Source organism: Anolis carolinensis, chromosome 2 (assembly GCF_035594765.1).
Source record: "Anolis carolinensis isolate JA03-04 chromosome 2, rAnoCar3.1.pri, whole genome shotgun sequence".
Taxonomy (NCBI): domain Eukaryota; kingdom Metazoa; phylum Chordata; class Lepidosauria; order Squamata; family Dactyloidae; genus Anolis; species Anolis carolinensis.
The window spans coordinates 150,672,003-150,698,083 of NC_085842.1; the positions used below are offsets into that span (position 1 = coordinate 150,672,003).

The 26,081-nt window shown below is 41.7% G+C and overlaps 2 protein-coding genes across 6 annotated transcripts in view; one reads left to right on the forward strand and one right to left on the reverse strand.

Annotated features, from left to right (window-relative positions):
- Positions 1-12,574, forward strand: tspan10 (tetraspanin 10). Its single transcript, XM_008104130.3, has 3 exons — positions 1-1,111; positions 2,957-3,537; positions 7,257-12,574. Exons 1-3 carry the CDS (start codon positions 1,010-1,012, stop codon positions 7,624-7,626), a joined length of 1,053 nt encoding a protein of 350 aa, XP_008102337.2. The 5' UTR covers positions 1-1,009; the 3' UTR covers positions 7,627-12,574.
- The window catches only part of pde6g (phosphodiesterase 6G), a 24,271-nt gene continuing 8,718 nt past the window's right edge, over positions 10,529-26,081 (reverse strand). For 3 of the 5 annotated variants that reach the window (XM_008104124.3, XM_062970831.1, XM_008104125.3), the window contains exons 2-4: positions 14,276-14,470; positions 12,302-12,342; positions 10,529-10,810 (exon numbers count right to left, since the gene is read on the reverse strand). In XM_008104124.3, coding sequence (XP_008102331.1) covers positions 10,734-10,810; positions 12,302-12,342; positions 14,276-14,421 — 264 coding nt within the window. In that variant the 5' untranslated portion in view covers positions 14,422-14,470 and the 3' untranslated portion in view covers positions 10,529-10,733. Of the gene's footprint in view, positions 10,811-12,301; positions 12,343-14,275; positions 14,471-24,067; positions 25,888-26,081 lie in introns of those variants that run through there. The other 2 variants (XM_062970830.1, XR_001729929.2) reach the window with 2 other exon arrangements.

The window sequence follows — 26,081 nt, forward strand, 5'->3', positions numbered from 1 at the left end:
GACCTTGTAAAACTACAATTCCCATGATTTCATAGCATTGAGCCATGGCAATTAAAATGGGCTCAAACTACATTAATTCTACAGAGCAGACACACCCTAAGGTAAAGTTAAAGGTTTTCCCCTGACATTAAGTCTAGTTGTATCTGACTCTGGGGGTTGGTGCTTATCTCCATTTCTAAGCTGAAGAGCCGGGATTGTCCGTAGGCACCTCCAAGGTCATGTGGCCGGCATGACTGCGTGGAGAGCTGTTACTTTCCCATCGGAGCGGTAACTATTGATCTACTCACATCTGCATGTTTTCAAATTGCTAGGTTGGCAGAAGCTGGGGCTAACAGCGGGAGCCCACTTTGCTCCCCGGATTCAAACCGCTGACCTTTCAGTCAGCAAGTTCAGCAGCTCAGTGGTTTAACCCACTGCGCTACCCTAAGACTTAGCAAATTCCTGTCCAAGTGAATCCTTTTCTTGGATCTAGGTCAGAATTTAGCCCTTGTCTATTGCATTTTTATCCCACTATTCAGTCAGAAAGATTCTTAGATAGGCTTCCATAAAACACAAAACAAAACAGCAAGCCACTGCTGAATTGTAGCTCATTTTGTATACCGTAAAATGCCCTCGTGATATTCATCACCCCATAAGATTTTCACCAAATAATAACACCATGAATGCGCAAGGCAAAATGAATCCAGTTTTAATCTTCTGAAAATAGCTGTCTTTCATGATCATTATGATAAGAAACAGTTATGAATTGCATTCAGTTATGTAGAGTCATTGTGAGTATGCAACCATATACAAATTACATGCATCTAGTTTCTGTGCAGTTCAATGCCCTCACAGCCAACAAGACAAAGCCATGCTCTCTAAGCTCCAAAATGTGATTTCTCACATGATACAAGTATGACTGTAAGGCTTTGCTTTAAAGTTTCCCTCCTGGTGTGGCATAAGACATCTACAATTTTTTTCTTACTTGACTCAGGGCAATGCAGATTGATTTCAAATTAACCTGAGAAATATGGCAAAGAAACTTTTCACATTTTCCAGGACTTTTTTACAAGGACTCTCTTTCCGGGACAAGAAGAAGAGAAATGATGAAACCAGTGCTTTGCTACCAAAGGTAATCACAAGGATTTAAAGTGTGCTTTTTGTTGTTGTTCCTGCCTTTTTAAATATTTGGGGGTTTTTGTCTTTGGAACTTGTCGCTTTTTCTGGAATTGCTTTCTGGTCTGTTTTTCAATGGTGAAGGGAGAGATTTGTTCTTAATCATTAATTCCAAAGACCCTTATTTGGAAGTCCCACTGACTATAATAGGGCTTACCTCTGAATAAACATACTTAGGATGGGAGAGTGCAAAGCATGAACCTCCAGGTATTCTTGAATTGCAATGTTTAGTTTTCTTGCCATTGACTGTGCTGGCAATAACTGATAGGAGTTGTGGTTTATAACATCTGGATGGTCATACTTTACCCATCACTGTTTTAGAAAGACTGTTTAGTAGCTGTCAATCTGTGAGAATCCCTTACATTACCAGATTTTTTTTTAAGTAACAACTTGATGTAATAAGATGAGTAGCTTCACATTTTTCTCATTTAATGATTAGAGTTTATTCTCTGAGGTCCTTTCTTTCCACTTATCTTCTCTGGATCTGCCTTGATTCCTTGGTGCAAGCATCAGTTTTTCTCACATCAGGCCTTTCCTTGGATATTTTAAATGCTTATTTTTCCTTCTAAGGTGATCACATAGATTTTGTCTATTCTAGTAACATTCCCCTGCAATCTTGCCTCTGGCCAACAACATCTAAATAGTAAAATGGAGTGGAACATTCTTCTGAATGATGTTAAATTAGGCAGCTAGAATGAACCTAATATACCTAAAAATAAAACTTTAATTTATTTTGTAGTCTTATTGAAGTGGCTATTCCTGGGAAGCCCTTAAATTATGAATGTAGCACTCCAGCATTACTAACATGAGCATGTCAAAAACACTTGATTGATTGATTGAAACTGCCCCATAACCATAATTCTTAAAGAAGCATGTCAAATTAAATTAAAATGAATAAACAAAATAGATCTGTTAATATAAAGCTGAGGAAAATTTTCTAATTCAAAATGTTCCAGGAAACACTTTTTATTTCATGTGTCTCCAGACTGAATCTGTCCAATAGTAAAAATCTTCATTGGGACCCAGCCCAAAGTACCCTTCTAAATACTCCCGTCAGAGGTGGGCTGCCATTGATTGCATCAAGGACAGGGCTTTATTTGGCTGTGGCACTTTGCTTGCAGTTCCTTTCTCTTTGATTCCTGCTACCCATGGTACTGGAACAGTCGAAACCAAGACCTATTCAATTCAGCAGGATTTCCTCCCAATAACTGCATGTGGGATTGCACTATCATTACAAGATAGGGTCCAGATTTTTAAAAGAAGTATCTCGGTACGTTATTTTACCACTTTTCTCTCACCAAGCCAGTTGAGGTGCAGGCCTCTTACAAAATTGGACCTACATTTTGGATCTGTATTTCTAAGCTACCAAGGCTGAAGATAGCTTCCTCCTTTCGTTTTCTAGTTTTGAGGTAAAACATAGAAACCTTTCTTTCTCAATTGATTATTGTATATATCAGCATTCTAGTCACACACTGTCTTAGTGCCTCTGTATCCATCTTATTTATGTCAGAGTCACAGTGGAATTAATCCCGACAGATATTATGTTAAGGTGTGTTGTAAGAATATTTCTGCTCTAAACATACACCGCTCTGCCCTTTTTTGTTGCTTTGCCCCTACCCTCATGAGGTTTTAAGGTATACATCAGGATATTGCATGCTCCCTTTTCATTATATTCCTTTATTTTATCAATTTTAAATTTATTTATTATGCAATGCTTTTGACACAAAATAATAAAATAAAATAAATAAATAAATAATATTCACACCTTCTCCCTTTTCTGGTTCTCTCCTTTGTTGACCAGGCAGGCAATCCAGATGCACAAGGCTCTCCTTTAAACTCCAAGGGAGAAGAAACTGATTGTCACAGCAAAGAGAAAGGGCAATGGTGTTTCAGCCAGTCTTCCCATCATCACCTGGACTCACTTAGCCGCTGTGTTAAATACCTGACCCTCGTTTGGAACCTGGCTTTCTCCATTGTGGGATTGGTCATCTTGGCTATAGGGATCTGGGGTCTTTCAGACAAGGAATCATTGGCCAATGAACAGATAACTCATTTGGGCAGTGACCCAATGCTCTTTTTTGTATTAGCAGGCCTGGCAGCCAGTGCTATGTCTCTGTTGGGTTGTACAGGAGCCCTCATCGAGAACACCTGCCTCCTGAAGATTTTCTCTGCAGGCATCATCACCTTTGTAGTCCTAGAAATTGTTGGTGGAATTATTCTTTTTTCACTAAGAAACCAAATCAAGGTCTCCTTGCAAAATTCCCTCATGGTGGCAGTGCAGCGGTACCAGGATGATCTGGACTTGCAGTTCATTATGGATGAAATTCAGACAGGCTTACAGTGCTGTGGAGTCGAGTCTTACCTAGACTGGAAAACAAATCTGTGAGTAGATACTTCTTTGGGGTGCAACTCTTGCTCTGTTCTTTCAATAGTTACGAAGGGTGGGGGAGCACTAGTACTACAGGGCTGTCATGGTAACAATTTCTGGAATTAAGCTTTTTCAAACTTTGAAATGCTGACATCAAGCTCTTGCTGGTTTTGATACTGTCCAGCCCAGTTCTTAATTCTACTTCATGGGCCCTTAATCTCAGAAACGATTTCTGTGTGGGTTTCTAAAATTAGGCCATGTTCATTTGTATTACAGATCCAATGTGAATATGCTGCTAGGCTGAATAATATTTAATCAGATGAATGATTATTCTATATAGATGGACGATTATAGAAGCAAACCTGTATATACTTAACAGTAAAGCTTATAAGCAACCATAATCAGGGTTGAACTGTACAGCTGTAATCCGGTAAATACTACAAAGGGATGGCAGAAGGTTTGTGTCTCCAGACGGAGGTCCCCAGTATGCAGCTGGAAGGCATGAAAGACGAGGCTTCCAGCAGAGAGGGAGCAAGCTGCAGAAGGTTCTGAAGTTTCATTTTATCTTTTAGCTCCCTTGTATATGTCTGTCTTTCCCTCCTTTTCTGCTCGCCCTCTATATATTTCTTAGCCTAGGCTGATTGCCCTTCATATAGGCTGATTTTCTGTCTCTGAGATTGTCTGGGAGGAAAGCAGATGCATATTGACTTGCAAAGAAAAAAAATGGCAGACAAAGAGTTCAGACTGCTACCTCAGAGCGTCTTCACCTCATATTTCTTTCCTATTTTCAACAATCTGCTGTTTTGCTGCTTGTTGGCAGCAACGTGTGTTCAAAGGCTCTGCAGTTTCCTCTGAAATTTTGTTAGCCAGGATTAAATTGTGATCCAAGAGCTGCTAACTTGAGATTTCTACATCCAACACAGACTGAGACACTTTTCTGTGAAACAAGTTAAGGGCACTTCTGTCTTGTCTGAATTAAGCTTCGGTTTGTCTGCCCTCATCCAGTCCATTACTGTCAACAGCAGGGGTCCTCAAACTTTTTAAGCAGAGGGCCAGTCCACGGTCTCTCAGAGTGTTGCGGGACCGGACTATAGTTTGAAAAAAAAAAAATGAACAAATTCCTATGCACACTGTACATGTCTTATTTGTAGTGCAAAAAAAAAAACAATGAAAGAACAATACAATATTTAAAATATTTTAAAAATAAGAACATTTTTAACCAATATAAACCAACAGGATTTGAATGGGAAGTGTGGGCCTGCTTGTGGCCAATGAGATAGTCAAGTTAATTAGGATTGTTGTTGTTGTTGTGTGCCTTCAAGTCATTTCAGACTTAGGGTGAGCCTAAGTCTAAAACTGAGGGCAGGGACCAGGTAAATAACCTTGGAGGGCTGCATACAGCCCCTGGGCCTTAGTTTGGGGACTCCTGGTCAACAGACTCTGGTTTAATACAGAAAGAGCATATTTAGTGTTAGATAGCGAAGAGTAAGATAGAGGGTGTCACCATCATACTAGTCATAGTGAACTCCAAAACCATGGATAATCTCTCCCAGTGGTTCCATGTAGGTAACAAATAGAAAATGAGGGATGGGGGGAAAAACAAGTCTCAAGGTTATCCACAGGTCAATGGCCAGGTGTAGAATAGGAGTCCCTCAGCATTCATTACCTTTTGATTTCTCCTCTCCAAAAAGGATTGGAACCATTGTGAAACAGAGTCTTCCAGTTCCATCCCAGACAGGTGGCCCAGAAAAATACTATGGCCAATGCTTTCAAAAGCAGCTGGGGCATCCAGCAGAACCAACAACACACTCCTCTTATCCAATTCACTGTGTAGGCACAAAGAAACCAAATCTGTCTCAGTCCAGGTCAGATTGAAACAGATCTAAATATTCAATTTCATCCAGGAATCCCTTAATCTGGGAGGGCATCACATGTTCCAGAACTTTGCTCCAAAATGTGATGTTGGAAGTTTTTAAAATGTCTCTCTCACAGTGATGCCTACAGCTGATCTGAAAAAGGTCAGATGCCTGTGGTGGTGGGGCTAATGTCGATCTACATTCATTTGGTATAGTCTTCATATTTCTTTGGGCTTCTCCTAGCACTACAAATCTTTTTACTTGCTGTCATTTTGGTCTCATTAAAGCCTAACTGATTTTATTTCAAATGAGACTTTTACTCAAAAAATGCTCCAATCTAGAACTGGCTAATTACTGTAACGTTAATGGAGCAAATTAGCTGTAAATAATTTTAAGCATAAGTGATTTTCCCTAGATTAGCACTGAAGTGTGCGAGATAGCTCCAGCTCTAAGGAAACTATTTTGCATGCTGTGTGCTCTGCAAATGTTGATCTGTGTTCTTCATAAAACAATGTTGTGTGCATTCAAGTCATTTCTGACTTATCGTGACCCTAAGGCAAATTTATTATGAAGTTTTCTTAGCAAAGTTTGTTCAGAGGGGCCTTTTTTCTGTCTTCCTCTGAGGCTGATGAAGTGTGACTTCTCCAAGGCCTCCAGTGGGTTTCCCTGGCCAAGCAAGGAAATGAACACTGGACTCTAAAGTTGCAGTCCTATACTCATCACACTGGCCCTTTATAATAGTATATTCACAGGATTTCTAACTTGCTTTGTTTATTCTCAATTTTCATGAATAACCAGTTTTAGCATAAGCATTCTCACTGAGAAGACAACTAGCCCAATAATTGCATATGCAGCAGCAGTAGAAGAGCACAATGTGAGAAATTGCTTCATAAAAGTGATTCATTACCATTATTCTTCATAGTATTTGGAAACCAATATGTTGCTTCTTTTTTTACATGGCTGAAAAACACCTCACTGCATTACTTGTACTCCATGTTAGTATTGTTACTTTTCTGAAAACAAATAAACTTAAAATAGGAAATCTTGAGGTGTTTGCAAATATGTGAAAGTAACCAAAAATTGATACTCTTTACATCAGTGAAACAAGTTTCTTCTTCCTATGTTACTTTTGAAATGTAACTTCAGTATGCCCTCATTATCTCCCACCACCACAAGCAGCTAGTTATGGGTGGCTGCCTTCCCTTGTAACCGCTTACTTCCAGGCTTCAAAGAAGAAACAGGATTCAATTAACTCCTATATATAGTGAACCATCTGGTGCCATCAGATTTGGGTTTTGTCATTCTGGGAGCAAGGCCATTGTTTACTCATCTCCAGGTGTATCAATCCTTTTGTTATGCAATGCTTTTGACACGAAATAAATAAATCCTTTTGTTGCTTGAACCATAGAGTTAGGAAGCACACCATGAACTACTCTAGGGCATTTTGGTAAGAATCTCTTGGCTGGTCCAGCTGTTCACTTTCTTTCTTCAGACTGAGGTTGAAATTGGCACCTTCTACCCCTCGGTTCCCATGTTCAATAGTTTCTATGGACCTAAGTCGTTACAAACACTGTTGTTGCTGTTTGTCCATTAGGTCTGTGGTGGAAAAGGTGTGTCCTTTCAGATTTTAAATGTCAGGTCTGTATGGATCATTATGCTTGCAGCTTCAGATCCTGGATGGTGGCTTTTCTTTTTGCATGTGGAGATCTCTATCAAAGCAGGAGATGCTTGCACAAAGTAGCCTTACTAGTTTAGATACCATCTTCTGTCTATATATGCATGTACCAAGAAACAAGTGGATGCTGTAAGAACCTTAGCAATGAGACTCCAGGTTGCCCAGACAAGTGAATTGATTGTTCTGATTTGTTAATTTTCAGGTATTTTAACTGCAGTTCCCCAGGTGTGCAAGCCTGCGGTGTTCCAGCTTCCTGCTGCCTGGATCCACGGGAAAATGGCACCATCCCAAATTCCCAGTGTGGCTTTGGTGCTCTGGCCCTGGAGGAGTTTGTGGCTCAGAGCACTATCTATCTTGGAGGCTGCGTTCCCCAGCTGAGCAGATGGCTTAATAATCATACGGGGGCAATTGCCTCTTATTTTGTGTTTCTGATTCTGATTGAAGTAGGAAGCTTATTACTAGCCACTAAGCTCCTGGCAGGCATTGCCTTTGCTACAACTCAGGATGACAGTAGGGGGGAGGGAACATTTTGGCTCTCTTCTGACCATAGACAAAGGGGATTTTATTACTGATCGTTTGAGCATAGCAAATCTAGAATACTGCAGAAGAAGCCCTATTACCTTATACTTATTAATTTCCTAGAGCAGGATACGGGGGACTGAATTTTTCTTGCTTTTGCCTTTATTGTCTCTGGCTAGAATTAATTCTGTTCCTTCCTTTCTGCTATTTTCTCTTTCATCAATGCTACATTTTCATTCAGTACACTGCCCCTCAGGGCTTCTGTATATAGCCACAAAGATTGGAAAGGTATTGTAGTACAGAATCTCATGACCTGGCCTTCATTGCTGGAGAATCTTTTATAGCCAAGCAGCTTCCCTACAAATCAATTTTTCATCTTTTTTTTGAAAGCCAGTTTTAGAAATAGGCATAGGAACAAATTCCAATCTTTAAGAGAAGTATCTCTCAACTGGCTTTCATCCTACACCTTCCCAATGCCCTAATGGTTAAAATAAGTTATGAAATTATTCCCCTAGGAACTGTACTGCTTTTCATCCCTGTTTGCCTTTTGGTGTGTGATACTAACCAACCTGGAGCCCCCAGTGGTGCAGCGGATTAAACTGCTGAGCTGCTGAACTTACTGACCGAAAGGTCTGTGGTTCGAATCTGGGGAGCGGGGTGAGCTCCCGCTGTTAGCCCCAGCTTCTGCCAATTTAGCAGTTCAAAAACATGCAAATGTGAGTAGATCAATTGGTGGGAAGGTAACGACGCTCCAGGTAGTCATGCCGGTCACATGATCTTGGAGGTGTCTATGGACAATGCCAGCTCTTCAGCTTAAAAATGGAGATGAGCACCCACCCCCAGAATCGGACACGACTAGACTTAATGTCAGGGAAAACCTTTACCTTTATCTTTACTAACCAACTTATTACAGCACTTATTGCAAATGCCTTTTACTATGCTTTATATTGGCATGCTGAAGTAGACTTTTTAACTTGTACTTGCATGTAAACATTTACAGTGCAGATATACCAGTGTTTTGCTCACTTGCTTTCTCTTGGTGTACTTTAGTTTTCTCATCATGTTTCATTAAATTCTAACAAGAACAATGTTGTTATTAAAATTATTATTATTATTATTATTAATTTCAAATGTATTATTTTACCATTAGAAGTTGAACAATGAAAATTACTTTGCTGACACTTGGCTGTAAGGGGTGATTTGCTCCCATATGCACCACTCCTTGATCCAATGACAATTTTTTACAATGGCCTCAGCTCCCTGATCCTTTCCAGATTTATATGCTGGCTACTCAACCAATATTGTTCAGCTCAAAGTTCCTCTTGATATGGCATTTGTTGCTATGTAGTAATAGTGCCTGCATCTTGTTGGGAATAAAACATTTCATTCTACTAAAGGGCTGCATTTTCTTCTAACACCTCCCAGAGCTTGCTCTTTTGAAGCAAATTATTTGGACAACATTTTGCATTGAAATGAAAATGGCATTATTTTACGTTCTGTGCTATCATCCTGAAAACAAGATGGGAAGAAGGCAGTTTTTCTTCCCTGCTCTTTCTAGAGTGCTAGGCTCAAAGACGGGGAGAAGACAACTTGCCTCAGAAGTAAGAGGATGTATCTTCTATCTGCCTTCACAGCTTGCTTACATGCAGCTGTATCTTTGCAATTCAGTCCCCACTCTGCTGTCCATGTTGGCTCAGAAAAAATAAACCAATGAAAAAGGGATCAGCATCAGAGAACAATAGGAGCTACATTGCACTAGTGTTGCAATAGAGGACAAAGTCTCATGAAGGACATGAGCTGAGTGCACAGAAATGCACTGCTTCATATTTTGGCTTCCTCGTGTATGGACAAAGTAGAAACATGTTGATACTGAGCAAGAATTGATCAGTGTATTCCAATTTACAGTAATGTATCTGTGTAACAAGGAGGAATTTAGATTACAATCCTCTACTAACATATTTCCAGATAGTAGAGATTTACAATTTGAATTACTTCTTGTTGGTGAGATATGTCTGTGTGAACCGGAATTCAGTTCACATTGCAGTGGAAACAACTGGTAATTCCTTTTGAATGAACATGCATGAAATAGTGCTGGCAATTTCCTACCAGTCAAAATTATCTTGTGGGTATTTTTTTAAGTAACTCTTAAAAGCTGAATGAAATTCCAAGAGAGGAAAAATATGTTTTCTTTACATATAATAGGGCTGTCTTAATACCGTATTTACTCAAATCTAATGTTCACCTTTTTCGAATAAATTACCTTCTCAAATTAGGGTGCACATTGAATTCACATAATATGTTCAATATTTTTTTGGGTTTTAGGGTTTTGAAAATTGAGGTGCGCATTAGATTTGATGGTGCATTAGACATGAGTAAATACAGTAGAGTCTCACTTATCCAACACTCGCTTATCCAATGTTCTGGATTATCCAACGCATTTTTGTAGTCAATGTTTTCAATATATCGTGATATTTTGGTGCTAAATTCATAAATATAGTAATTACTACATAGCATTACTGCGTATTGAACTACTTTTTCTACTAAATTTGTTGTCTAACATGATGTTTTGGTGCTTCATTTGTAAATCATAACCTAATTTGATGTTTAATAGGCTTTTCCTTAATGCCTCCTTATTATCCAACATATTCGGTTATCCAACATTCTGCCGGCCCATTTATGTTGGATAAGTGAGACTCTACTGTATGTGGTATTTTGAATTTTACTGTTTACCACTGCATCATTCCTATCCTATCATCCTCTGAATCTAAAGTCTTCTTATTGCTACTGCAGTCCCTCTAACTTTCACTCTGTGCCCTCCTATTTTTTTTCTAGACAAGGAATTTTAGAATAGCATAAGTTTTGTTTTTCAGGTCATAGATAAGAGGAAAAAAGATAGTTGCAGCAAATGATGAAACCATTATATATTCAAAACAGACAATTTCTCAATCTTATAGGTGTTTTTTCAAACCCTTTAACTGAAAGCTGAGGAGGGGGGTTAATTGCAGGAAATATAGTGTAAAATCAAACCTACTGCTAATTCATTTGATTTTTTTTAGTTTTTTTCCATTTCTTGAAGTTGAACTAATTCCTGTTGGGAGAGGTAATTTGCAAGGTTGTAGAAGCCACTGCCTGGCGGCCTCCATTTCTGGCCACTCTGTGGTTAGATGATCCCATATTGTGCTAGCTCGTGGAGCTCCAGGTGACTGAAGGCTTCCCATGGACAGATCACAGTGATATCTGAAAAAGAGAGGCATCAAAGCAACCCATATTGCCAAAAGTCATCAGACTGCTATGCTGGAATCCGCCCTAGACCTTTTATGACAATTGGTAATGGGAGCAATTACAGGGTATCATAACCATAAATAGAACAGATTCTGAGTAACCATTTGAGATATGTTTGTGAGAGAGCTTGCCACAAGCAGTGTATGCTCTTGTGGACACACTGGTAGTTTGACACGGCTATACAAGAGGGTCGGAGGCCAAGAAACAGCCCACAGCTAATCAAACAAGGCCATTTGGGAAAGAGACAGGCTGAGGTGAAAGGTCAACTATTTCTATGTCACTCAAGGAGCGGGAGAACAAATATTCTCTTTTGTATTTACATGGATTGAGGGTTGTCAACCAACTCGGAAGAAAGAGCAGCCTGGGTGTTCTTTAAATTTGGCATCTTTTTTACTTTGTGCAAATACCTAAGCTATATAGTGCAAGCAGCATGTCATGCTTTAGATTCAGCCCTGATGCCTATTTCATCCAGTGCTGCATGTGGGACTGTAGGATGCCTGTGTGTGGTTCCTCCATAGTTTCTTACATAAATTTTATAGGCTTTCCAACACCTGGCAAATTGGCTTGCCAGCAATACCACAGGTTTAGGTAAAATAAGCCAGTGAAACTTAGCTGTTCTATCCAGAGTGTTCATAAGGAGAAAAAAGGTTTCCTGTTTATTCAGATGTATTCTAGGGAAAAAGAATCCTGAGAGTAGGTACACAGTATGGGTATACCCACTATCAAAACACTCAACACGTGGATAGGAGGCTGAAATATCTCGAAGGTGATCAAGTTCTGGCAGTGCTGAGTGGAGTATGTCGCAAGGAATCTGCTCTTGCTAATGCTTGGTATGGCAGATTTTTCATTATTGGGATAAATCCATATACAGTTCAAGCCCCGTATCTGCAGTTTCATTTATCCAACAAAACAAGTTCCCTCTAGTCTTCTACCATGATTCTATGGCATCGAGTTTGCTATCCTCCATGGTTTTGCGTATCTGTGGACAGTCCAGGAAGGTATCACAACTGAAAACGGGAGTCGTACTGTACTAACTGTATTGATACATGATAATATTCAAAATATGGCTTTTTATTAAACCTGCAGGAATGATCGGTAATTAGTTTTATCCAAATGTGTATGTATTGTGGTTTAAATTATTTTAAATTGTTTTGTTTTCATGTTAAAATTGATTTAATATCCTTTTAGTTTTTTATATGTTTCTTTTTGAGATCCCTGGATGCAGTATGGCTTATAAATCTATATAATAAAAGTGAATGTTTGTATATGTGGATGTGTGCGGTGGTATGGTGATGTTTCTTCCAGCTTTCCTATTGGCTGCTACTTCCACAGGCCACTGTGACCCTCACAAATGATGGACCTGGACCAAACTTTCAAATAGACTGGGCATCACCGGTTACCCAAACTAGTATCTTAATAAAGAAAGAAAAATGTGTTCTGTCATACCTGTTCCCAAGCCTTCCATGCCAGGGATGTCATCACCAAATCTGCAGAGGGAGGGAGTAAGTGTGAGAATACTTGCTCTACTAAGCAGCTATACTTTTCATCTCTTGACTTCAGATCATCAAAAAGGAGAAATAAAGCCTCTGATGGAGCTCTGTATTAGTGGTTCAAATACTTGCTATATCTCTCAATACAACCACTGATAGAAGTTAACGTTGTTACATGGGAGTAGTAGAAGCTTGCATGTTGAAGAAACAAATAAAATGGTAAGAATTACCAACACGTTTGTGCTATTATAACCTCAACAAAAGTTGTGTAATGTGCCCTTAGACATTATCCATGCTAATTTCTAATTGCCTTAGTGCCAAGGTAGGTATTAGAGTACATTTCAGGAAGACCCTTAAGAAGTTCCTGTACATTGTGTCAGATCATTGACCTTTAAAATAATGCCCATAATAGTCTTAGTGCATCATTTTCGTCCAATCTTCCTCAAAAAGTAAAGTTCCCCCCCCATGTTTTTGCCTACTCCAGAGAAAAACCTCATGTAAAAAATGGGATTTCAGATTTTGTTGGCCGTAAAGGTAGATTTTGGGCCCACACTTGGTATTGGTGGACAACAGGAAAGCTGCTCTGCCACCTCCTGATTGGCTTGGGAACCAGTAACCCCTTTTCTTCCGCTGCACCGGTTCCATCTTCACCACCAGAATAGTTCTTGTCCTTCAGGTTCTCAGGGTATTTCTACAAGGATAATCTGGAATACAGTGTTGCTTACTGATGTTCTCTTTCTGGGTTCAACCGTGAGAAAAATCAGTTCCTTATTTTACAATCACACAATTTTTCTCTGAAAAAATTGTTCTTGAGATTGCAAGCATGTCGTAGGTTTATTCCTAGGAAGGAATCCAAGCTGCTGAGTGTAAAAGAACTTTTTTCTCAGCCCGGAAATCTGTTAGAAGCAGAAGGAAGGAGCCTTCCCATCCCTGCCCACAGACTGATTTGTGAATAAGCACTCCCCGCAGACAGCTGCTTCGCATGGCAGAAATTGTTATTTTCTTTGGGCCTGCAGACTTGATCACATTTTTATTTCTTCTCCTTTGTTGTGAGAACCAGCTCACAGTGGAGTCAATAATTTGGGAGGGACACAAAAATTCAGAGCTTAATATTGGAGGAAGTAGACCTGCATATGCGAATTTAGATCACAACATGCAGGTATAGCTTGTGTAGATTTTACACAAGGCAAAATCAATCAAAGAATTTCCCATCAAATCATCATAGATTTCTTTTTTATATAAAAATGGGCATTTAAGAGGGTGCTGCATTGTTTAATTGAATTGATTTTATTTACTTTTATCTGTTTCATTTGTTTTATTACTGTGAATATTGCAATGTTTGCTTTTATTTGTATTGTGCTTGTTTTAAATTATAAGGCATAATGAGTTCCAATTTTCTTTGGGTGGGAGAGTGGGATGATGATGATGATGATCATCATCATCATTACCTTTCTGCTCAGAAAAAAGATGGTAGGAAGGAGTCATTTAACAGCTGCTACCACCCCCATCAAATTGGGAGTTCAGAAATGGTATTTTCATATATAGCAAAAGCTTCTTTAGAAGTTGAACTAAAACAGCAGCTTCACCACCCCAGGAGTTTCACTTCCCATTTGTTTACCAAAATTTGTCTCTGCTTCCTATCTTCAGACCTCAGATGCAGATAGAGAAAAGAGGGCTGTTATGGGTTCAATAGCAGGACCAATAAGCACTCAGCCCCAACTCTTCTGACACCGAAGGGGAAAATAATGCGGTGGAGATTTGTAGATCCTATAAAGCTGGTTTTATATAAAGCTCTCCAGGATGGAAATGTTGCAATGAAAGAAGCTGCTGAGCTGGTAGGGATGTAACAGTGGTACATTAGAGGCATATAACTGTTTCCAGGGAAAGGTGGGACCAACACTCTTCTTGTAAGCAACACTTCATTTCTCACCCTTGGATGCCCTTCTTTGGTGGCTTGCTCTTGAACTGTCGAGTTTGCCTCTGCTTGAATTTGGCAGGTCCTTTCCTGGGGGTGACGGGCCCTCCGGTCACCTTGGTGGCTGATTTGACTTCTGGTGTTGGAGGTTCCAGGCTCATGGCTGCAACGAAGAAAAGTCTCCTTGGCAAACTGGGTCAGTTCCTTAATCTGTTGAGAAAAAAGGAAGGGAGTGGGAAATGGACCGCAGGCCTCAGAGGAATTTCTGGACTGATCATATATTCTGAAAGATATATTTCAATGTTCAGAAGAGACCGTTCATTTGAGAGAAGGCGTATCTTTGATCTCTAGATAGAGATTTTCCCTTCTAACATTGGTGTTATTTCAAAACATACACACTTTACAGTTCATTCTTAGAGATGGTCCTCCTATTAGGCTGAACTAAGCTGGGCTTCAGGTGGCAGGGACTCGGAGGTGGTCAAAAGCAGCACCAAGATTTTGGAAGGTGGAGCTCTGTGTGCAATGCAGCCTTCTGCTACACACATCTGCTGCACTTTTTTTCATGTCAGGAGCCACTTGAGAAATTGCAAGTTGCTTCTGGTGTGAGAGAATTGGCCATCTGCAAGGACGTTGCTCAGGGGACACCCGGATATTTGATGTTTTACCATCCTTTGGGAGGCTTCTCTCATGTCCCCTCATGGAGAGCTGGAGCTGATAGAGGGAGCTCACCCACTCTTTCTGGATTTGAATCACTGACCTGTCAGTCAGCAGTCTTGCCGGCTCAAGGGCTCCACTACACTCACTACAATGGACAGTCTCCTCCTCTAGGGCACAAGTAAAATTGAACTACTAGTCTAGTTTCTGTTTGTGGAAGGGTTTTGCCCTTTTCCTCAAGTGGCAAAACTGGGCAGGGTTTTTCACCATTCTTCAAAAACTACACTGCATGGTAAAATATTTTCATCATTGGTTATATTCTCCTTACCATCACCCTTTCAGAGTGTGGCACTGGTGCCATATTTGCCGGGGGTCACACACTCTTCCCCTACATCTGCTTTACACATCAAACTTGGAGAAAATACAGATTGAGAATTCCTCATCTGGAATTCTGAAAAACAAAGTCCTCCAAAATACATAGGTATCGGAGATACTGATGCCTTTGCTTTCTGATGGTTCAGTGCACACCCTCTGTTTTAGGCACAAGCAAATATTCCAAAACCAAAATATGTAACTGTGCCGTCCGCCGGACAATAAAAAACTATAAAACTGAAACGTGCTGTCCTTTATCCGGGCGAACTGCAAATCCCTATAAGCTGTCCTATAGATATTGAACGACTGAGTCTGGATAACTTCAAAAAAGGATGTTTATTCATACAAGGTTGTAAACCTGGCACAGATCTTAAAGTTGCAGAAAATGAAACAAATTTCCATAGGTTTTAGTTGCAGAATTATCCCTGGTTCCAGAAGGCAAAGGTGATTATAAAACCACTATACCCTAATCACGCTGTCTATATTAGAAGGAGAAACTCTTTCCTTCCCTATCTTTACAGCAAAGATTAGTTCTAGAAGCGATGGAATAACCCTGCTCCTCTAACTAGAATTCCTATTCCAGATCAGTATAATTCAATACTTATCTAATTTGGATAGGCTTAGATTGGCCTGGTTTTGAGGATGATTTGTCCCAGTTAGCCTTGCACAGCTCCAGCACGTTGGAAGACTATAGCCAGAATGAAACTCTAAAATGGAGACTAGACCCTGGTAAAAAGGGCGGTCCTAAGATGTTGTACTCTTTGACCAATCATTGCAAAGAAAACTGCAGCCAGCTCTTGCAGACTTCAAGCCACCTTTCCTGGGCTTTGCAGCCAGAGGCTGAAACAAAATGCAAAGGAGGGAAAACAAACAAACGACCAATAAGTAAGGCAAACCATCGTCCTGGGGGACGGAACACTCCCCGCTTAAATTCCCAGGATGTGGGAATTTACCACTCAAAAACATACAAACACCTTTGCACATATGACAATACAAACACTAGAACTTTAAACATCTCCAATAAGCAACACGAGGTCACTAATTGGTCTGTCCAAAATGGACACTTTGGCTCTGTTGCAAGTCTTTAATTGAACTTTCCTGACCTTACCGTCCGGGCAAGGAAAGGTCTTTAATACAATGCCCATGGGCCACGCATGGCGGGGCAAGTCTTTGTCCTTTAACAACACAACGTTGTTAACCTCAATGTTGTCCTGTGGGCTTTGCCAGATTCTTCTAGCTTGAAGCTGGCTTAAGTACTCAGCTTTCCACCTTTTCCAAAAGTGGTTGGCCAAGGACTGCACCTGTTTCCACAGGGCACGGTGAGTTCCGTCCGGAACTGGCAACATGATGTCCTTCCATCCTGGCACCTTTTGTGTCAAAATAAGTGCAGGAGTCAGTGGTTGTAAGTTCTCAGGGTCACTGGTAAGGGGAACCAGCGGCCGGTTGTTGATAATTGCGGTAACTTCCGCCATAAGTGTCACCAAAACATCATGCGTCAATGACCTATGACTCAAAAGCATGGCATTAAGGATTTTGCGACTAATACCAATCATCCTCTCCCAAACACCACCCATGTGGGAGGCGTGAGGAACATTGAAAGTCCACATAATTTGTTCAGTATTCGTAAAGTTCTGAACCTTTGGGTCTCTCCCAAACCTAGACACACAATTGAGTTCTTTGGTTGCACCTACAAAATTGGTGCCACAGTCCGACCGAATTGACTTAATTGGCCCTCTGAGGGCTATGAACCTTTTTAATGCGTTTAAAAATGATGAAGTGTCCATCCCTTCTATGACTTCTATATGGACAGCTCGTATTACTAAACAAGTAAACAAAACTGCCCACCTCTTGCTATTTACAACACCACCCCTGGTTTTCCTAGTGACAACCTCCCAAGGACCAAACACATCGATTCCCACATGGGAAAAGGGTGGGTCTGTCAAAGTCCTATCCTGAGGTAGTTCTGCCATCAACTGACTTTGACAGTTTCGCCTAAGGCGCCTGCATTTAACACATTTGAAAATACAACTGTTGACCAACCTTTTGGCATTAACTACCCACAGACCTTCATTTCTAAGGGCTGCCTCAGTTAGAGTTCTACCCTGATGATGGATCCTTTCATGGTGATGCCGAACGAGCAGCAATGCAGTGTGACTATTAGGGGGTATGATGATGGGGTTTTTTATGCACGCCTTGAGTTTAGCTTTGGCTAACCTTCCTCCAACTCTCAAAATACCCTCCTTGTCTAGAAATGGGTTTAACTCATTTAGAAGACTTTGATTAGGGATGTTGAGCCCTTGCTCTAGCCTAGCTATTTCCTGCTTGAAAGCAGATCTCTGTACTGACTTGAATATGACGCTCTTAGCCTTTATCATATCCTGGACCTGTAAAGGCTCACTATCTTTGCAAGCTAAACGATGTATAAGCCTAGCAACTGCTCTAAGAAGACTGTGCCACTCCGAAAAACATTCAAAACGGTGTGGTTCCAGGCAAGATCTTTGGCCCATCTTGATTTCTGTGGTCATCTTGCAAACTTTCACCTCTGCACTTCGTGAGACTTGAGCATTCATAATGTCCGAAAACCTTTGCTCATCTTTCGAGAGCGCTATGGCTTCGTCTCTCTCAGAGACTTTGAAGGTGGAGGAATACTCTGGAGTTATTCCTTGGCAGTAGACTGAGATGTGACTTAGGCAACTGCGCACAAGTGTAGGACGTCCACCTTTAAGCACCTGTGCTTGATTGGAGTCCAACGACGATGGTGGGTGCATCTTGTTTATGCACACTGGGCCTGTAACTGTCCAGCCTAGTGGTAGCAGCTGAGCAATGGGCGCCCCTGGAGGTCCCTTAACTTGGTCGTTCACATAGAACAAGTTCGGACAGTCCGCACCAAGCAGAAGGGCAATGTCCACATCTGGACGGAAAGCAGGTAAGGCGTTCTTCAGCTTTCGCAAGTGAGGATGGGCTTCCACGACTTCTCTGGTGACAATCTGCCTTTTGTTCCGGGGAATAGAGGAACACTCAATGAGGTCTGGTAACTCGAACAGTCTCTTCTGGTCACAAGAGGAGACAACAAAGCCGGATGCTATGCGACCCTGCAACTTCTTCTTCCCTACACAGGTGAACATGGTGTAGTCGACCGTCTGGGTTTTTATGTCAAACAGTTGGAAAAACTCTGGAGTCGCCAGGGAGGCGTCGCTTTGTGAATCCAAAGCCACGTAAAGTCTCTTTTTAAGCCAAGGTCTTCTGGCTGGATATACATCTGCTAGGCAGATGGGATGGCAGACTCTGAACTGGTGCACGTCAGAGCATAGTTCAGTACAGGCGACCGATGGAGCATCCTCCTGCATCCGTGACGCGGTCTGCATGTTGGTGGCTTCAGTAGATGACCCTTCTTTGGAAGACGTGTCCCCTTTGGCGCGGGAGACAGCGTCAGAGTTGTGCATCGCGGTGCAATGCTTAAGGCTGTTACACCTTGCGCATTTGACGTCCTCTTTGCAGTTGGAAGCAAAGTGAGGAGTTGCTCCACAGCACCTAAAACATATGCCCAGCTTCTGTACAATCTGTTGTCTTTCTTTATAAGGCTTCTTGCCAAATTCCCGGCAGTTGGCCAAACTGTGAGGCTTTTGGTGAATGGGGCAGAGCACCTCCTTTACTTCTGACCTGGTTTTGTCAGTCTTGTGTTGAGTTTCGACTGCCTTTACGCTGACAGGTCTATTGGCCTCTCTAGGTGGTTTCTTGTCCACTTCAGGCGCCTTCCCTGTATGGATCCCTTGATATAAGGTGGGCAGGCCCGTCTGTGGATCATTCCTTTCCCTGGCCGCTCTGGTGATGAACTGGACCAGATGGGAAAACGGTGGGTACGCCTGAGAATGGGCCTCCTTGTAGTTAAAAACCTGTTTCCCCCAGTCTTCCTGCAGGGCAAAGGGAAGTTTGTCCAGAATCTGCCGCTGGGACAGATGCTGATCGAGGCACTGCAGTCCAGGCAACTCTGGATTCTCCTTGGCCGACTCTAACTCTGCAAGAAGATCACTGAGGTCCCACAAGAGCTTGCAGTCCTTGAGCTTTAAGGTTGGGAACCTTTGCAGCTTGTCCATTAGAGATGCTTCAATCTCCGTGCTAGCTCCATACCGCTGATGTAATCTGTCCCAGGCCTTTTCCAAGGCTTTGTCGGGATCAGCTACATGGGCTGAATATATTCTCTTAACTTGAGAAGATGATGCTGGACCCAACCAGGCGCCTAGCAGGGTCAGCTCTTCTTCAGGCAACAACTTTAAGTCTCTAATTGCCCTCTTGAAGGTAACCTTCCAGAGAAGGAACTCTTCAGGCTTGTCTGAAAACTTTTCGACTCCCTTGTCCTTGAGGTCTCTTTTGGGACTTCTAAGGATCGAGACGAGTTGGGATTCTGGTGTTGACGGTGTCTTATGTGGCGTTGGCTGCTGCAGGGAGAAATCCCGTGCTCCTGGTGTCGACCTTTGACCCTTTGGAGGGAAGGCATCGTCTGTAGACGGACAGATGGTTCCTTTTGGACTTGCTTGTAGGGCCCAATTGGTGATAGGCTTTGATGGTTTGGCTGACTGCTCGGGAATCTTAGTAGGAGGCACAGGCAACCTGAGCAAAGACGAGCTCCCCGCTATGATGCTCTGAACTTTAGGCAACCCGAAGGCAACTTTAGGGCCCTGTTCTGACCGAAGAGAGAAGTCTTCATGTTCCTCGTCAGAAAGCTGGCTGTTTAAACTATTAAGGTGCACAAGCACCTTGGAGGAAGGGTCCTGCATTGGCAACTGACTTACATTTTCTTCTGTGAGTTGCCCACTTAGGACCTTGGCCAAAGTCTCAGCTTTTACCTTTTTGGCAGTAGCATCCATCCTTATTCTAAGCATTTCTATTTCACATTGCCTTTGGGCCTGTTCTATTTGGAGTCGCTGTTCCTCCTCTTTAAGGTGGAAAGTGTGGTCAGCTGCTTTTGCATCAGCTTCCGCCTCCGCAACCTTGCTCTGTAGCTCCAGACGTGCAGCCTCCTTAATGTGCAAGGCAGCTAGGGAAGAGATGGCACTCCCAGCAGCAGAAGACTTGCTAGAGTGGCTGTGTTTAGACGATGCACGCTCCCTTAGTTTAGATACCTGGCTAGACCGGTTGGACTTAAGACTAAGTGCCACAGCAGGTGATTTTAAAAGATTGGTCTCATGGCTGCATAAGGAAGCTAGGATTGCCCTCACCCTATTTTCTTTCTCATTAGTGTCAGCTAAAACACTCACTATTTCTAACTCTGAATCCTTGGCGTTAATGCGCTCGAGGACCTGGACTATCTTAGACACTAAACCCCTCCAAAGACCGAAGGTCTCTTCGAGGTCTGTCTGTAATATGGATGGCACCCTTGTAATACCCAAGCTCTCTATTCTGCCCATCAATGTTGTGATGCGCTCCCATGCCGAACCTAACCTCACATGGAGGAACTCCTTTTCGTCTATTAGATGGGCTAGCATTTTGGCTGAAGGGTGCTTTATCCTTTGGGGCCTTTCATTCCTACTTTCAGCCTCAGGAGGAGATATACCATCTGTATCATCTTGAAATTGCATAGACATTATATATTCTTAGTAGCAAGTAAATTTACAACAAAGGCAAATGCAATATACCTGCAAGTAAATTTACAATAAAAGCAAATGCAATATATAATACAATGCACAGCACTTAACCATAGCAATATATATCACTAAGTAACTATACTTTACAAAGATTGTGACCTTTGGCGCCAGACTTTGGTGGGCAAGCTGCAAAATGCCAACTGACAGCAACTTGCCACTTGATACCTCCCTTGCCCGAGTGACGTAAACTGCCAAAATGGCGACTTCGCCAAATTTTCAAGCACCTTGTGCTCCGCGGCTCGAGGCCTGCCGCCGAAGGAGCACCGAGGCTGGCTTTGGAAAGGAGGAGAGAAGAGACGCCTCCTCCCCGCTGTGAAGGGAGGTCACCATCGCAGGTCAATGAGGCAGGTCACCACCGCAGGACGATGAGGCAGGTCACCACCGCAGGACGATGAGGCAGGTCACCACCGCAGGACGATGAGGCAGGTCGAAGCCGGCCGAGTGCTCCGGCCGAACTCGCAGCAGCGTTGCCAGGCCTGTCCAGGTTCTAGCCTGGTTCTGGTGGGCTTCACGCCTCAGAGCCAGCCAAAGAACTGTCGCTGGTGCTCCGCGGCTCGAGGTCTACCGCCGAGGGAGCCCTGGACGTTGCTGGGAACTGCACAGCCTGTGCAAACCCAGAAAGCCACTGGGCCACGTGCGCACACGCGAGCCAAATAGCAAGGAAATAGAGCCCCACTATTTGACTCCTTCAGGTCTGAGAGCAGGCTCCACTGCCTCAGACGCTGGTAGAGTCTTTAGGTATGCAGACTGAGCTCAGGCGGAAAAGCTAAACTAAACTTCCTAAACTATAAAAAACTATAAGCCGTGCAAGCTAGCTCAAGCGGAAAAACCGCTGATCTACCTCAAAACTGTGCCGTCCGCCGGACAATAAAAAACTATAAAACTGAAACGTGCTGTCCTTTATCCGGGCGAACTGCAAATCCCTATAAGCTGTCCTATAGATATTGAACGACTGAGTCTGGATAACTTCAAAAAAGGATGTTTATTCATACAAGGTTGTAAACCTGGCACAGATCTTAAAGTTGCAGAAAATGAAACAAATTTCCATAGGTTTTAGTTGCAGAATTATCCCTGGTTCCAGAAGGCAAAGGTGATTATAAAACCACTATACCCTAATCACGCTGTCTATATTAGAAGGAGAAACTCTTTCCTTCCCTATCTTTACAGCAAAGATTAGTTCTAGAAGCGATGGAATAACCCTGCTCCTCTAACTAGAATTCCTATTCCAGATCAGTATAATTCAATACTTATCTAATTTGGATAGGCTTAGATTGGCCTGGTTTTGAGGATGATTTGTCCCAGTTAGCCTTGCACAGCTCCAGCACGTTGGAAGACTATAGCCAGAATGAAACTCTAAAATGGAGACTAGACCCTGGTAAAAAGGGCGGTCCTAAGATGTTGTACTCTTTGACCAATCATTGCAAAGAAAACTGCAGCCAGCTCTTGCAGACTTCAAGCCACCTTTCCTGGGCTTTGCAGCCAGAGGCTGAAACAAAATGCAAAGGAGGGAAAACAAACAAACGACCAATAAGTAAGGCAAACCATCGTCCTGGGGGACGGAACAGTAACCCTTCTGGCATTTTAGATGAGGGATATTCAACCTGAATCTGTTTCCCTCTCCCTTTTAGTCCTTCCAAAGTGCAGTTCTTTTTGCAGACCCTTTCCTTCTGTAACGCATGAATTGTTAAGTGTCCACCTTCAAAATGAGAATGAGACAAAAAGTACATACAGGGATGAGAACTCAATGCAAAATAGACATGCAAACTATTCTTACTTAGGAGCAGAAACAGGGTATAGGATCATCATGCAGCATACAGCAGACAACATAGGCACAGGGCACACAGTCTCAATGGGCAACTATCTAACAAATTTGTTCTCATGCAGACTTGCCCACAGCAGATTGGGTGCATCTGTTCCTGGCAGCAATCCAGTGAGCACACTGAGGTGCAATTTTTCCAATAAATGGAACATTGATGTGATGCAATACTGTATTCCTTTTTTTCACATTCAAGTCCTAAAACATATGTTAATCTGATTAGCATGTTCCACCTCATCACATATATTTTCCACCTCTGTGTAATGCTCACAGGATTAATATTGGAGAGGAAAGAGAAGGATTTGTTTTGTTGTTCATCAGCTATTTCCAGAGCTGAATCTCCCTTCATGAAAAGGTTTCTCTCAGACTCAGCAATGTTCATCCATGGGCTGGAATCACACAGATAGGGAATAAGACTCCACAGGCTTTCTTGCAATTGAAATAGAAACTACAGTGTTCCCTCACTTATCACGGGGGTTACGTTCCAGGAGCACCCGCAATAAGTGAAAATCCGCGAAGTAGGGACACTATATTTATTCTATGTGTGGAGGAGAGCAAACCACAGACGGCTTACTCCAATGCAGTCTGTACTTTATTTTAGCAGTTACAATATACAGTACACCGGCAGAGAAGAAGAATGGAAGCTAAATAACTCTTTTTTTATTTCCAACCCTTCCCTCCCCTCCCCCCTCTTCCTTTATTTCTCCCTCCCCCCCCTTCCAAAACCTTTTGCATGCCGCAAAAACCTGCAAAACAGTGAAAATACTGCAATAAATGTGTGCATTAATATTAACTGAAAACCCGCAAAATAGCGAGGGAGTGAAAAGTGAACCGCGAAGTAGCGAGATAACACTGTACTTTGTCCCCATAATTGTCATTTTGAGAAATGTTCCCCAAAAAATCAGGTCATTTTGAAAATCATGGCTTAGATCTATCATAAATGTAAAGATTAAACATATGCTTCAATTAATCTCATTAGAGATTATTTTAAATAACATTGTTTTCAAATCTTAAAGTATTATTATCATTTTCTCAGGTATAGATTTTTGCAGCACAAAACTAATATATATTTGGCAGGCTCATTGGATTAAGGTAGACTAGCCTAAGAAAAGCTTTCCAAGGCAGTTTCAATTAGGAGATGGTCCAGAGCAAGCTGGTATCTTTACATGGCTGAAACAATTTGTATAAAACATAGAATCCATCATACCTGAGCGTCTTCTTGGAGCTATATATACCCTTTTGGACCCATGTAAGAGTAGAAGTTAGGTAGTTTTGAATAAGCAAACTATGAACTATGAGCCTAGTAAACAAACTGCTACTTACCAGATATGGACTGTCTGTAATACAGCAGTACCTCTTAAAAGTGACCAGTGCCTCTTGCTTGCCAGAGCTCTGGAGGCTTGAAAGGGGTTGCTAGATTTATTGTGCTTTTCATAATAGGATTATGTCACTTGTTTTTAATCCTGTGTCATTTTCAATGATACCTACATTGTTTATTATCTATGTATCCAGGATAAGGGAAGGGCTTTGGGATACAAACACAGGGATAACATTTCAATATTATTGCAATTGGCTAAATATCGGCCTCTGTTCTTTCTAGAAACAAGAAAAAGCTTTAGTTTCAAATTGCCATATCATTTTCCAAACAGGAGGATGGAAAGGAGAAGTGAAAAAGTAAGATAACAACAACTTTAAGACTAACTGGTTTTTTTTTTTCTTTTAGTATGAGCTTTCATGAGTATAAAGCCACCTCTTTAAATGTAGTATACAATACAGATTGCACCTGAAGAAGTGTGTTTATTGTATCCATGAAAGCTCATGCTGAAATATAAACCAGCTAGACATGCTGCTACATGTCTTCCTTTTTTAAAGAAAAAAAGAAAAAAAGAAGAAGTCTTTATTAGTGCTTTTCTACAGTTGTGATACGCAAACATAGTGGCGTTCTTCCTTTTTACGCTACAAGAGACTAACAGGGCTACTTCTGCATGTGTGTCTTATGAAACCCTATGTATTTTTATTTGAAGGATTGGTTACTCTTGAATCCACAATTTCTAGAAGGGTAGCCATGTTAGTCAAAAACGGAAGAGTATTTCAGTCTCTGCTTGTGACCTAAAAAAAACCCCAGAAATTCTAGAATAAACTGACAAAACATGAAATCTGGTGGACAAAAATTTATTGGGAAGCTTTGTTCTTTCATCCATGGCTTGAGTTGGGTCAGCAGGTTTTTATTATATGATCAGTGACCTGGATCAGATCATCACCTGTATTAATTATTTTAGCAAGGCCAAGATGTTCGCATATCAGCACAGTAACCTGAAGGTTCCATTTCGAATCTGGGGAGAGCGCAGAGTGCTCCCTCTGTCAGCTCCAGCTCCCCATGCGGGGACATGAGAGAAGCCTCCCACAAGGATGGTAAAAACATCAAAACATCTGGGCGTCCCCTGGGCAACGTCCTTGCAGACGGCTAATTCTCTCACACCAGAAGCTACTTGCAGTTTCTCAAGTCACTCCTGCCACATAAAAAACAAAACAAAAAAAAATACAGTGATCTTCCTAGACAACAATAGGAGAGATTATGGCCAGTGGCAGAACTTCTTGAGGCATCCTAGAAGATTGTGAGATGAGCTACTCAGACACTGCTTTGATTTATCAAACAGCTATTTGCCAGTTTTTTCAACTGTTGTTTTTAGTATTCGGTCAACAAATCTTTGTACACTGTACCAGATGAAACAAACAAAAAACAAGTACCTTTTAAATGTTTCCTTCCTACACAATCATCCATGGATTTATTTAACACAAAGCTTTTATAGCTTAATCCTTTTTGCTACAGAATACATAGTTGTATTCAGTCCATACTCCAGTCCATATTCCAGGGAATAATGCCTGACTGCTCACTGGAGGGAAGGATATTAGAGGCAAAAATGAAGTACTTTGGACACATAACGAGAAGACAGGAAAGCTTGGAGAAGATAATGATACTGGGGGAAAAGGAAGGAAAAAAAGAAGAGGGGCCAACCAAGGGCAAGGTGGGTGGATGGTATCCTTGAAGTGACTGGCTTGACCTTGAAAGAGTTGAGGGTGGCCATGGGCCAAGGCAGCTCTGGCGTGGGCTAGTCCAGGAGGTCACAAAGAGTCAGAAGCGACTGAACAATAAATAACACAACATAGCTGTAATTAGTAGAAGATTCAGCACTTCCATTAAAAAGTGATCTGTGATTCGTATCTAAAAACTTGTTTAGAGCAAATGGATGTGAAGGACAAAGGCAATTATTTGCTTTTCTAGAAAGGCTTTTGCTAACTTCCTCTGAAATACAACATTTTGCTCAAGTTAGCTACC

Bases quoted from the DNA above. Each gene is read 5' to 3' on its own strand.
- tspan10 (XM_008104130.3), top strand. From the start codon at position 1,010: ATGGCAAAGAAACTTTTCACATTTTCCAGGACTTTTTTACAAGGACTC. The intron at 1,112-2,956 runs GTAATCACAAGG...TTTGTTGACCAG, and splicing joins CCAGTGCTTTGCTACCAAAG to GCAGGCAATCCAGATGCACA. The intron at 3,538-7,256 runs GTGAGTAGATAC...GTTAATTTTCAG, and splicing joins CTAGACTGGAAAACAAATCT to GTATTTTAACTGCAGTTCCC.